The 14,768-nt window shown below is 43.2% G+C and overlaps 1 protein-coding gene across 1 annotated transcript in view; it reads left to right on the top strand.

The window, feature by feature from the left end:
* TRAPPC6B (trafficking protein particle complex subunit 6B) overlaps positions 1-14,768 on the top strand; it is a 60,341-nt gene that overhangs the window by 31,747 nt on the left and 13,826 nt on the right. Inside the window, exon 4 of the mRNA XM_069208612.1 lies at positions 6,180-6,263. Within this exon, the coding sequence (XP_069064713.1) occupies positions 6,180-6,263 (84 nt within the window). The remainder of the gene's footprint in view (positions 1-6,179; positions 6,264-14,768) is intronic.

The raw sequence follows: 14,768 nt of genomic DNA, 5'->3' as shown, positions 1-14,768 counted from the left end.
CGGTAGTCCACCCCATAACACTTCACATACTTAATTTCCAATTTTTAACAGAAAAGAAAAGCAAAACTTGTAGGAAACTGGGCTCTGGTTGCAGTACCCCCACACTTTTTGCCTGGTTTTTGGTGCAGCTTTGACTGAAGTGCACTGGGTTCCTGCTAACCAGGTCCCCAGTGCCAGTGTTCCATCCCCAAAACAAGACACCTGGTCACTTGATCCCCAAGTGGCCAGGTGCTATAGCACCGCTGTAGGTTCCTAGGAAATGGTAGCCCTGGTACATAGTATGGGTACTGAAGAGAGCACTAAGAGCAACAGCACAACTTGTGCCACTCTAAGGGACCCAGCAACAACTTCATGCAGACTGCCATTGCAGGCTGCGTGACAAGGTGCTCCTAAAAGTGAAAACACACATGGCACACACTCTGTGTGCCATGTCCCCTAAAATACTGCCTGTAATATTTTGTAAGTCACCCCTACAGCAGGCTTTACAACCCTAAGGCAGGGTGCATTGTATTACATGAGGGTATATCTGCTAGAGCAAATATGCCCCTGCTAGGTTTTTGTTGATTCTTAGACATAGTAAGTGTGCAGTGAAGTCATAATAAATACATGTGCTGGACACTGGTCAATACGAGTTCTGTAGCTACATGATGACTCCACTGAAAATAGGGATGTTTGGTATCAAATTACTCGTATTGATAAACCTACAGTGATTCCAGTGATGGATGTATCAATACATGCACGCAGAGGGCACCTTAGAGGTGCCCCCTGAAAACCTACCAGCCTTTGGTGTGCATGCTGACTGGTTTTTGCCAGCCTGCCACCCAAGACACTGGTCTGACCTCCTAGGTTGATAGCCTTCTGCGCTCAGGAGGCCCAGTAAAAAGGCCTGTTCGAGAAGAGGGTGTAACACACCCTCCCGCAGGATGACCTGCTGATTAGCCTTCCTAAGGTGGCAAGGCTCAACGGGCTGCCGCCTTTAAACTGCAAACCTGGCTCCCCCTCACAGGAGAGGCCCCCTTAGGCAACTGGATAGGCCAGAAAATGAGCTAGTCGGGTAGGCATGCCACCCTCGGGCTTGTCCCACCCTTAAGGTGGGCTACCCCGAGGTGAACACAAATTTTCAGAGGTATCCGTCTTTGTGATGGCATACCTAGGAATTCTGGGACAGGGTTAAACCCATTCCCACAGGAAGTGGTTATATAGGGGGCGTAGTGACCCCAAGGGTAAGTAGCCTATTGGCTACCACCCTACACTCCCCTAATGCCACTAAATGTAGTATTTAGGGTAGCCCCTGGCACCAGAGAAGCAGGTCCTGATGACCTAAGAAGACCAAGGATCCTGAAGAGCCATGAAAGCAGAAGAGGAGAAAAGAAGCAACTGACCTGGTACCAACCCCGCCAGCCTGTCTGTGCCCCTAGTCAAACATCTGCACTAAAGTTGACTTGTCCTGCGGCTATGTCTCCAGAAACCTGGGAGGACATCCTCTCTTTGGAAAAAGACTCCAGGACTCCCATGAACAGTGGACCTGTTCTCCAAGAAACTCCAAAGAAGGAACTCTGAAGCCTCTAGAGCCACCAAAACCCGACAACTGAACTCACCACAGCACCCGCCATCTCTGACCCAAGTTGAAGTAGATCACCAGTGCCAAGAAGGTTCCCCCACCCTTCAGATTCAGAGGGCATTGTGGTTTCTCCCCTCCTGGACTTCCTGCTGATGCCTGCAGCTTCTGCATGCAGCCCCAACCCCCCCTCCCCCTCTACTGCAGCCACTCCGGTAAGAAAAACCAGACATGGCTGCACCTGTTGCCCCATGCTGTGAAGAAGAAAACCAAAGGTGCCTACCTGTGCCTGAGCGTCTTGAGGCCTGAGCCCCCCTGTTGATTCAGCCTAACTGACTTCCTGGCCAGAGCCTGCTGCCTCTTTTCACATTGACCGATCTCCATTGAAACACATTGTGCATCTGTCGCTGTTTTGCACCCTGCACCTGGCCGTTGCCGTGCCGCTGGTGATGTACTGCTAGTGCTGCCTTGACCTTGTCCACCACTCGCCGTAACTACTGGATATTGGTCTTGTACGTCTCTGTAGTCTACCTGTTTGCAGAACTTGTTTTTCCTCCCTTAGGATAACATTGCAGAACTCAGAAATTGCACTGTGTCCATTTTTTAAACTGAAAAGTATTCCTATTTAAAAATGTACTTACCTGAAGGATTTTTCTCTCATGCGTAAACATGCATAAATCTATGTGCTATTTTTATAAATTGGTGTGATTAACTTCTTGAGTCGTGTGACTTGTGTGTATTTGTGGATGTCTTGCACAAATACACTCCTCTGTGTTAAGCCTGAGGCTGCTTGACCACACTACCTCCAAATAGAGCACTTTGGGATTGCATAGCAAGCCACTGTCCACTCACTGGGTAACCCCTTGACTCTTTACACGGTATATCTAGTCATTGACATACCACATAAAGAGTCGGCTTCTTTGTAAATTGAATACATCATCTCGCTCTACCATCAGAAGGTAAGTCAAGAAACAAAATGTCATAGGATAAGCAAATAGGGATCAAGGAAAATTAAATTGGTTCTTGAGGACACTAGACAGGTTAATTCTTCAGACTGCCACACAGAACCTGCTCTACTTATAGGCATTGTCCAGTCTGCCCCAATATCAGCGCCTATTATCCATAATCTGAACTTGGATGGAGGAGAATATGCTCATAACCAAAAACTGCCCCCCAACCCCCCAAATAGCCTCCCCACACACACAGCCTCCCTTCATTAAATTAAATCGAACCTCTGTTATTTTACTTTAGATCCTAGAGCTGACCTATTTAATCCCATTATGGCCTTGTGGCGCTTTGCCAGGCAGCCATATTTTCCCTCTGATTCTCTGTGAAATGAAATAACCCCCATTGACTCTTGATTTATTTGCTTCTGTTTGATAATGAAGTGTCTTATTTGATCGCTCTTCGTTATTAAAATGCATGTCAGAAATAGTCCATTTCAGTGTGATAAGGAGTAACGATATTTTACAAGTTCCGTTATGGATCATCTCAATTGAGAAGAGATTCAGGGTCACTATTACTTTCAAAACCACAGTGAACTTGATTTTAGAAAACTAATGGCTTCTTTAGTATAGGCCAATGCCCCTTTTGAGAACTGTGAGGTCCCTACAGAGGTTTTATTAAACAAAACGCTAAATGAACTGTAATTTCAGTTGGGTCATCAGGTAGATCTGTTACTCTCCTAGGACCTGATAGTGATGCTCCTGGGGCCCGTTCAGGGGACAATATATTTAAGTGGAATGGCTAGCATGTGTACCTAATTCTGATCATACAAGCAAGCATAAAAATACTTAGCTGTATTAGCAAGGGTGTTAAAGTAATCTCTTTGAACATAACTGGTTGTTCAACTAAGTTCCAGAAGCTTTGCTTTTTAGAACCCTAGGTGCGGATATTGTCTGCCATCAGTAGATTTCGGCCCTCATTATGAATTCAGTTGTCTTCTTGAAAGACCACCGAAGTTGCGGGTGCCTGAAGACCGCCGTATTTGGAGTCACCCAAGGATTCCGCCACCGTGAGTTTGGCGGTCTTCATACATGGTCGGGAACGTTTTCAGTCATTCCTCAAATAGTTAACAGTGTATTCTTTTTAACTTGAAGGACTCGGAGAGCTCAAAATTTGAATAGTATCTGACCTTTGATTTCCCCCCCACCCACCCCCCATTAGCTCTCTGTTTCATTTTCTCTTTTTGATTGTGGAAAGAGATCTAATCTGTTAATTGGGGGAACTATAATGGAAATACCTTGTTTGCTGATAGGGCCAGAGCAGGTGCTTTAAATATTCTAAGACCTTCCGTCTCGGTATCATGTAGACTAAACTCCAATTAGAAGTAGGCAGGGATTTTGGTTATTTAATTGCACATGGAAGCATGGCTAAAGGTAGCTCGCCCCATTACACTCATAAGAATGGTATGTGCAATTCATTAACCGATTATAATTGCATACATTGCTTAAAAATCCTCTAAATTATTTTACATTCACTGGCTTTGGTAGCAAGTTGCCTTTGCACACTACTAAAGATCAATATCATTTTTATTTCCTTCTGAATCTATTTATTTTGTTGTTTCATATGGCACACAAGGCTTGATGTAGGACCATCAGGAAACACGTTGGAAATGATTACATATAGACAACAGAAAACAGAATAAATTAGCATATGGAAATATAACCTAGATTAGTGTGATCTATAATTTTTATCAAAAGATCATAAGATAATGGGGAAGTTTATACATGAAGTAATAAAATTAGGTCTTTAGAATATTCACATCGATGTAAAGAGTGAGGAAAAATTCAAAGGGAAGGAGGGGAAAGGTGAGCCTATCAGCAAAAGTGTGGAAGGTTAACTTCTCTTTGGAAAGTAGAACAGGAGGGATATGTTCGTATATAAAATGCAATAAATCCTTAGAATGTCTCTCAGACATGTCACAGGTCAAAGGTGTTAGCCAAAAAGAGTTGGTTGCAGCATATTCATAACTACCATAAATAAATTCAACACTTCAGCATTCCTAGAGTGCGCTTTCTATTGATTTCAGTCAATTCATGTTGGATTTATAACATGAACTGGAAAACTTTGTAATTGTAACCATTTTACTATTCTAATGACATGTATATAGTCAAAATGAAGGGGTGTCCATATGCTTATGACATATACATACATCATGTTTTCCAATCAATTGGTATGATGCCAGCTTTCTCACCCCCCTTTTTTTATTTTGCTCCACCACTATGGAGGGCAGCATTTCATTGTGGGGGTAGTGGGAAGGAGCTTGCCAGTGCCCCCTCCCTTCTAGGCTCTCAGAAACTCCTGGTGCTTACTTCCAGGTGCTTCATTAATATATGACTAATGTTACTAGTGACAGCACACACCTATCGGATGGTCTGGACCCTAATTCCTTAGCCTCTCCCAGGTCATTCAGGGATTGAGCTGGTGGACAGGCCTGCAGGACACAATTACTGCCTTCAAGGTCTCCCTTGCTATGCCCACCAGCTTCAGATGAAGATCTGAAGTGATGCCACAGGGATTGTGACATGATGGTCATCCCTATCCCTGACCATAAAGAGTTTTGCCTCATGCTCTTTTATGGCCTGGGCGTGCATTTTTTACCAGAGTCACAGGCCCAGGAGGCATGGTATGACTCCAGGCACCTAAGACGAATAGCTTGGGGGCCCATATGGACATCTGTCCCTCACAGACCCTACAGGCTGTGGACCCTGATTTCTCAGGAGGGGACATGGTACTGCAACGGTTTTCATTTTTGTGAGAAGACAGTCCCACAGAGTGCAAGCACCGAATCTGTATTAAAGGCACGGAGAAAAGGGAACTGATATGGTTATGCCAGGGGGGGCGCTATTATGCTTTGATGTTGTCATAGGGTGAAACTTCGTACATCAAAACAAATCCTGTGCCCCCTACTGGCGAGATGAGAGCTTTGAAGTTTCCGGTTCCAGTCTGACACACATTGTTCTAAAAGTGAAGAATCATCTGCAGGTAGAAGTGTCGATTAGAAATACACTTTGTGTTTAAGTGTATTTTGATCCTGGTTAGGGGTGGGGGTCCGGATTCCTTAAAGACAAAAACCTGTTCATTCAGTCAATACTGCCCCACTTCTGTACTTCTTTCTTTGCCATCCAGTACTGGCATTACCATCTAGCCATATAATCCTGTCTGCTAGCTATATCATAGTTTAGCGAATAAAATGAAGTAAAAAGTACTCCTGAAAAGTGTATGTATATGTATAGTGAAGTGTAATTTCGTTTGTCAGTTAAATGGCTTTAGGAGAAACTGAGATATATTTTTGTTTGTGAAAAACATAATTATTGGGAGAAATAATGCTATGTTTGAACCACTCCCAATGTTTACATACTAACATAACATTTCATTCAAAGGGCAATTGTAGTATGCTAAAAAGGAGTGTATGGCATAACTGGGGGGTTTTTATGGGTCAGTTATTACTCGGTGTTAAATGGTCTTGAGAGTAAAAAAAATATATACTTTTTGTCAAAAGAAATGTATTAGTCTGAAGCTTGATTTTTATATTGCTGATTGGTAATACTTAGAAATTAATCCGCAGAAAAGAACACTTTTCAATACTGTTTAACATATCTTTCCCTTTTCTTTCCAGGGTATTTATGTACTTCAAGACAACAAATTCCGCCTTTTGAGTCAGATGTCAATGGGGAAGCAGTATTTGTCACATGCACCTAAGGTACAGTTGATCCCTCAAACATAGGTCTTGATGTTTTAAATTAACACATTTATGTAAAAAAAAAAATAGGCTTACTTGACTTATAGTTAACGGCACATGAACTGGAAGACCTGATTTAGCTCTTGACAGAAATATTTCTTTAATGCCTTAAGGCGTATTCCTTCATTGATCAGTGTGACCCTTGCAGTTCTCCTTGCCACTTTAAATGACCTTTGTTGTATTACTTTGGAAGAAACAACAAGGAGAACAGATACTGAGGTTGTTTACAGGAGGAGGTACATTTTCTAAAAGCTAATTCTACCTGAACTCTGGGAATGGTGATTCTGCCGGTGGATATGTTTTCTTACTCACCAGATACCTGATAATCTCTAGTGCCCAGCTTAAGGCGTGAAAGAACCATAATATTATTGCCTGTTTTCCTGCTGACTGTTTGATTCAGTAAAGGTTGTGGCTCAGTTCACAATACCACCAGTCTATTTAACCAACGTAAATGGAATCATGTAATAGCATTACAATAGTCCATTATTCTTAATAATGTCTCTGGGTGAATTAGTTGCCGCCAGACTCCCCAGATGAGCTTAGGCAGACACACACACATGCACCCATAAACAACCCACAATTGTACTCTACGGGTATAATGGATTTGGCCTCAGATGCAGCATGGCCCAGTGGCCCAGCAGACCAAACTGCCGTTGACTTCCTACCTAAGTAACAAACTAGCAAGTATGAGGCTTGCCATGGGAAAGGCTGACCACGTGGGAACAGTTCTCCCACGTCCGCCTTAGGAACAGTTACAGATGGGCCTGTTAAAGTGTTTATTGTGCATGGTCTCAATTGGGGAAGAGGGTCAGTCACACCCTGCAGTCCTGTCTTGGAAAACCTACCTGAGAACAATCCTGGTGCCCCACAAGCCCACATATACATTGCTGCCTGTCTGCATTCTTAAAAACATCACCAGTTCTTCATTCTCAGTATAACTTGCACTGATAGCATCTCCAAAGTTTTTAACTCTCTTCCCAAGAAGAATTGTGGCCTGCTGACACTGACAAATGATATACCCCCAGAGACACTAGGAATGCCTAGTGCACCATCTGTCTCTCTAGTGGACAATTTATTGGAGCATCTGCCCCAGGTCTAGACTTAAGGAGAGGATACTCAAAGAAGCCTTGAAGAGAAGGCAGTAAAGAAACCATGTTTTATTTTCCATCTGTAAAAAAAAAAAAAAAAAAACTAAATGATTAGAAAGCAAAATTCTGGCTGACTTGCTGCAGGCTGCCCCCCCAAGAAACAGAAGGCACACTGACCTCACTCCAAAACCCCTGCAAGATTCAAAATACAAAAAATCTAAAAGCTAAGCTACATACTGACAACACAAAATGGACTAATGGGTTGACCACCAATCCAGGTCAATAGATTTTATCCCTGTGGCAAATTAATTAAATATTTTTATCAGTCCCACCTACAAATGTGTTATTTGTCAGTAGACTTAAAGAAACTAAAAATAATCTTAGTGTAACATTAGTGTCTGAAAACTGCAAAGCAGGAGGTCATATAGCAGAGAGTGGGTTATGCCTTTATAAATACTTTTGTATTTTCAGGTAACTGAGGGTGAATTGCAACTATTTTAGTTTGCTAAATGTGGGGGAGCAGCTGGTTTTCCTGTATTACTTGTTGTGTTTAGTACTTTTTTTCATGGTTTACATACTGTATGGAATATCGCTTATGGGCCATTGACATTACGCTTTCCCTTTGTTACTTCTGATGCACTCTCTAATTTGAATACATTGAGCATTGCCTTGAGGCTTAGGGGATGTGTTGTCCCAAAACATGTTCACATTAAATGAAACGTTTTCACTTTTTGTTGATGAAAATGACAATTATGACATTTAAATCATCCAATTTAACCAAACTGAGGAATAGAAGGGAAACATTTTACATTGTCCCTTTTGTCTTTCCAGTCTTTGAAAATAGTCAATTTTAATGATGTCCGGGTCCCAAGCCCCGAAAGGAGATTTTTATGTTGCAATCTGAGTACTTAGACTTATCCTCCATATGTGTAGGTGTTTCCAATACTAGTGACCCTCCAATATTAAAGAATGGGCTCCTTAGAGTATGTGGGGACACTCTTCTCAGGAATTTTGCTGAAAGTGGGGTCTTGCTAATTCGCCTACCTCTCGCCCGCATCCTTTGTTTATCCATGTCCTCCAAGTGGCTTATTCCTTAATAGAGGAGAGTCACTAGTATTGGAACTACAACCTACACATTGGGAGTGTATGTTGGTGATTTAATCAATATTTTGGTGTTCTTCACAAAAGTGGGGACTGCTGTCGTCATACTATCAGCTTAGGACCCGCTTCCCCAGAGAAGATTAGGTGTTTCTCTAGAGGTCCTGATGAAATGCCATTGTTCTTCATGACAGCAGAAGCATGAAACACGTTGGCCATGAATTCTGTCTAATTTAACTGCACATGTATCTTGTACCAAGGAATGGGTATTTCATATTAGAAACTGAGAACAGTATTTCCTCTAGTTTCTCACTCTATCTTTTATTAACCTTGACATAGATCCTTTAATCCCAATTAAACATGCAGCAAACATCTGTAGTCAATTTTAACCCACCACATGATCCAATCTTCCTACTCAGTTGCTTGTGCTCACCAATAAACCCAGACCTTTTCTAGCGAATCAAAAGATCTCCGGCAAAGTGCCCAATGAGGAGCTGGCTCAATTATGAAGCATGCCATCTTCGGCTGGGTGAGGGCTTGTCCTCCTATGAGCAGACACTCCTAGTGACTGATTGTGTTCCTGGTCCGTAACACATTACCTTGAACCTAATATCGTAAGAGTATCCCCTATTTGATTTGTATGATTATTGATCACTTTGAGAATGCATGGTAGGCTGCAGGTCACGTGATTTTCAGGATATGTACAGAATATGTTAATGGAAATTCTGTTATCTCTTTGAATAAAAGGATAAAAGGGAGACACAGCTCTTTATTGCTTTAAGGAAGGAAGAACCGCAGCAAGATCTCTGAGATTTCAGTTCACATCCAGAGATTTTCATCAGTATTGAGGGCCCAAGGCCGTTGGTAGAAGATTCCATTACAGATGGAGCCAATCGACAATGTATGGCAAACAACAGTAGAACCATCTGGTCTGTTAATACAGAGGTAGATGCAAAGAACGCCACCAGGGAAGTCTAAGTAGTTTGTCTGCGAAGGAGTACCTGATGGCAGTGGGACGACGATATCCTCTTTGTGAGGCAGGCTAATACTTCAGACCGATAGGTCCTACAAATCGTAGATTTGTCAATATACTCAACCCTTCTGCCAGCAAACTCCCCCAATACTATTTTCTCTGAGACACCATCATCAGATCCTGCAGTAGAAAGTGCCAGCCCTGCTGCAGAATGGAGTAGTGGAGCTGGTGCCAGAGCAGGGAATTGCAACACATACTGTGGGTGACAGAGGGAAAAGATCAATACATCCTAATACCCAAAACAGTGAAACATTCAATTATAACTGAATCCCAGTTAATCCAGACAATTCATTTGAATTCCAGAATGTCCACAATCCTGTACTGGTTCTACTCCAACACGATCAAATGTAATGGACTCTGATCAGAAAACCATAAATTGTTTAAAACCTTATTTATATAGTGAAAACTATAACAATTCATAACCCTCATATAATAGGAGGTCCATTATGCCATCTGTCCCTTTCACATAATCCTTGCATGTGTTTCCTCCGCAGGAGAATGTGTCCACAGTCCAGTCCTTCAAGCTTCGTCCTGTTTCTTTAATGCACATGGTGGTTATTCACACTCTTCCAGCCTGTAATCTACCTAAAGGTGGTTTCATCAAAGAAGGAGTACAGGGTAAAATGCCTTTTGATATATCCTACCACTACTCTAATCTAAAGAAATGTCTACTTATTCAGAAGGCACCTAAAGGTAGTTTCATCAAAGCAGGAGTATAGGGTAAAATGTATTTTGATATATCCTACCACATCTCTAAGAAATAAATTTCTACTTATTCAGACTCCTTCCAAAGAAGGTTGAAGCGTTTCGGCCAATATCATTTAGGGGCCTCCTCAGGACTGAGGAAGTTGAAGGAACCAGTGTCTGCGAAAGTAAATGGAAAAACCTTAACATAAAACCAAATACCTTATTGTAATTACAACAATCATTATGTGGTCAGGGCCAAACCATTAGGTAGAAATCTCTCAGTGTAGAGAAATGACTTGCTGTGTGAAATATCACAGTGTAAGGGGAAGATTATTTTAGCATGCCATTCGCAAAGCAAAATTGTGGAGACCCAAAGGAAAAAAAAGCCTTAGTACCTCAACTGTCTCAGCAAGGTAAGAATAAGGCAGTGATGAGACCTAATCACCATCGTGCTCCGGAGGAAAAGAAACCCAACAGAAAGTGATTACATATTTATACTCTATCACCTAAAAAAGTGTCTTCTGTCTGTTCTTATAAATGCAGCATGATCTGTTTGAAGATGCTTACTGCACAGCCTCACTGCTCAAGTGTGGCCCTTCTGGGCACCTTCTACCTTGTTCTTACCCACACGTGTGAAAGGGAGAACCACCTAGACAATCACAGCAGGGCTCATTAATGGGGATGCAGGGCTAAAACTTAAATCTACCATCCCACCCAGCACAGTACCAGTGGAAGTAGTGGCTTTTGAAAAAGCAGTAATGAAAGAGCTAGGGGCAATTGATTCTACCCTGAACAAAACCTTCCATAACATGAGAAGAGAGCTTTGCAAAAAAGGAACTGAGAAGAAAAAACACTATTGTCATCAAACCAGCAGACAAGGGAGGGGCAGTTGTAATTCAGTCCTACTGAGAAATACTAGAAGGAGTGCCTCTGTTACCTGAATGATGAGAGAAATTACGAGCGTTTAAAAGTGGATCCCACAGAAGATTTGAGTAGAAAAATCAAAAGAATGACAGAGCAAGTATTGGCTAATGACTGGATAACTACAAAAGAGGCAGATGTTTTGAGGAACAAGATTCACCATTCCCAAGGTTCTTAAGAATCTGTCTGTTCTCCCCACCCTGATGCCCTATTGTTTCTCATCTCTGCTCTATTTTGGAACATTTATCAAAATTTGCTGACTTCTTCTTAAGGCCAATAGTACAGGGAACTAGCACATATCTGAAGGAATACGAAAGACGTCCTATGTCTCATCCGGGATATAGACTTCAGTCCATTGTACAATCTACTGTGACCCTCTATACCAGTTTACCACAAACTGATACTCTTGAGATAATTAAGGAAGTTTTATTTGAAGTTGACTGGGGGTCCTAATTTTTCCAGTCGCCACATGTGAGTATTTCATTTTTGGAAGCATTCAGTTTGAGATGGCTCCTAGTTATCCACTGATCAACGGCTCTGAGGCAACTGAAGTTTTGGGAGTTTTCAATGTCTTTGGGGCATTCCAATCAAAGTCGTATTTGTGTCATCTGCATAGTTGCAGCATGTGAGCTGAAAATCATTGATCAGTTCTGGTAATTACATCATGTAGATGTTGATAAGCATAGGTGAGATGGTTGATCTTTGGGGGACCCCTGCTTTTGTGAGGCAGGGTTTGGACGAGAAGGGGGGAGAATAGATACGGTTAGTTCTGTTTTGAAGGTAGGATGTAATCCGGTGCAGAGCAGTCCCTTCTATGCCGGCTTCAGGGAGTCTTTGAATTAGGGTGTCATGGTCAAAAGTATCAAAGGCAGCTGAGAAGTCCAAGAGAAGTAGTGCAGCAACTCCATTGCTGTCGACTGTGTTTTAAAGATCATCCCAAATTGCTATGAGTGCTGATTCAGTTTCTCTTCCTGGGCGAAATCCAGTTTGGTAGTCTGAAAGTATGGAGTTGTCTTCAATGAATTGTAACATCAGGGCGAATGCTGCTCTTTCTATCAGTTGCCCAGTAAAAGTATATATATATATATATATATATATATATATATATATATATATATATGTGTGTGTGTGTTCAGTGGCATGTGTAGCTGCAGATACACATGCTGTGCATTATCCTGCCATCTAGTGTTGGGCTCGGAGTGTTACAAGCTGTTTTTCTTCAAAGAAGTCTTTTTGAGTCACGAGATCGAGGCACTCCTCCCCTTTCGGCTCCATTGCGCATGGGTGTCGACTTAATCTTAGATTGTTTTCTTTCCGCCATCGGGTTCGGACGTGTTCCTTTTCGCTCCGTGTTTCGGTTCGGAAAGTTAGTTAAATATCGGAAAATTTGATGGTATTGTTTGCGCTTGGTATCGGGTTAGTAATAGCATATCGACACCGAAGAAAAGAAGATCTCCGGTAGCCCTTCGGGGCTTCCATTCCCCTGCGGGGCCTGGTCGGCCCAACCGCGTGCGTCTTCAAGGTTCATGGAACAGACCCCATTCCGCTTCAGCCCCGAATGCCACAATAAGTATCCTTATACAGACCAGCATTTGGTCTGTAATTTGTGTTTGTACCCCGAACACAAAGAGGATACCTGCGAGGCCTGTCGGGCATTTCGGTCGAAGAAGACGCTACGGGACCGGAGAGCTCGAAGGCTTCAAATGGCGTCGACACCGGCAGGACACCCCGACGTCGAAGAAGAGGAGACTTTCTCCATTCCTTATTCGGACTTGGACGACGCCGAGAGTGAGCAGCCGGCGAGGCACCAAACAGTGAGTAAAACTGCCCCGGCCAAAACTCACACAAAAATAATGAAAGCCCAGGGGACGCCACCGCCGACAGGCCATGGCTTAACCCGTAAACACGGTGACCAAGCATCGGCACAGAAAAAGGGCTCACAACAGCCGAAGACATCCGACTCCGGTCGAGATACCGGCACAGAGTATACTCTGCACCGAGATACTGGCTACGACCAAACTAGGCACCGAGATATCGGCACCCTGAAACTGAAAAAGGTGGCTTCAGAGCCGAAAAAGACTGCTGAAAAGGTTTTGGTGCCAAAACATCCAGCCTCGGAGCAGAAACAGAGCTCCTATACCGAAGAATAAGACTTTTCATCACAACTACAAGGCCATAAATTCGGACAAGAACTAGAGATGGGAGAGCCAGACTATACACAAAGAAGGCTCCATATACAAAAGGACAGAGGGAAAATAAGAACTCTACCCCCCCCCAATTAAAATGAAACGGAAACTCGCTTTCCAGGAAACTGAAAAACAGCCAAAAGCAAAAGTGGCGAAAGAAAAAAACACCACCACGTTTTTCTCCACAGCCATCGCCACAACTGTCACCAATTGCAACACCCCCAGTGATGCAATCACCAACGCACACAGGGATGAGCCAAGATGACCCAGATGCATGGGATCTATACGATGCACCAGTATCTGACAATAGTCCGGATTGCTACCCGGCAAGACCATCACCACCAGAAGACAGTACTGCTTACATGCAGGTGGTGTACAGAGCAGCTACTTTTCACAGTGTAGCACTGCATTCTGAACCTATAGAGGACGACTTCTTATTCAATACCCTGTTGTCAACACACAGCCAATACCAGAGTCTGCCTATGTTACCAGGCATGTTAAAACACGCGAAACAGGTGTTTCAAGACCCAGTCAAAGGCAGAGCCATCACACCTAGGGTGGAGAAAAAGTACAAACCTCCCCCCTACGGACCCTGTGTACATCACGCAACAACTAACACCTGACGCGGTGGTAGTAGGGGCAGCCCGGAAAAGGGCAAACTCACAGACTTCTGGGGATGCACCACCACCCGACAAAGAAAGTCGAAAGTTCGATGCAGCAGGGAAAAGAGTTGCAGCACAAGCAGCCAATCAATGGCGCATTGCCAATTCACAGGCTTTATTGGCAAGATATGATAGGGCTCATTGGGACGAAATGCAACATTTCATTGAACATCTTCCCAAAGAGTTTCAGAAGCGTGCACAACATGTGGTGGAGGAGGGCCAAAGTATCTCCAACAACCAGATAAGATCGGCTATGGACACAGCGGACACAGCCACCAGAACAGTAAACACGGCGGCCTTTTAATGGACACAGTTGTTTGGGCCGGAGGTGGATACAGCTATAGAAAAGCTAAAGAAAGACATGGACACGGCCAAAGCCATGGGCGCGCTCTGCTCCCCACAGAGCAGAGGCACCTTTAGGAAGCCACACTTTAGAGGGGGGTTTCGAGCCCAAAGTACAGAATTTTCAACCTCACAGGCCAGACCCACACCAAAGGCCAGGGCCAATACCAAAGAGGAGGCTCTCGGGGACAATATAGGAGTGGACAGTTCCCTAAAACAACAGGGAAATTCCAAAGCCCAAAAACCCCACAAACTAAACAGTGACTCCAATGTCACAAATCCCCAACACATAACACCAGTGGGGGGGAGACTCACAGATTATTTCAAAAATTGGAAAGACATAACTACGGACTTGTGGGTCCTAGCCATTATCCAACATGGTTATTGCATAGAATTCCTACAATTACACCAAATGTGCCACCAAAATCACACAACATGTCCAAACAGCA

This window comes from Pleurodeles waltl, chromosome 9, assembly GCF_031143425.1.
Source record: "Pleurodeles waltl isolate 20211129_DDA chromosome 9, aPleWal1.hap1.20221129, whole genome shotgun sequence".
Classification (NCBI taxonomy): Eukaryota; Metazoa; Chordata; class Amphibia; order Caudata; family Salamandridae; genus Pleurodeles; species Pleurodeles waltl.
Note: the sequence above shows the minus strand (reverse complement) of the source record. Positions and strands in the feature narration are given on the sequence as shown.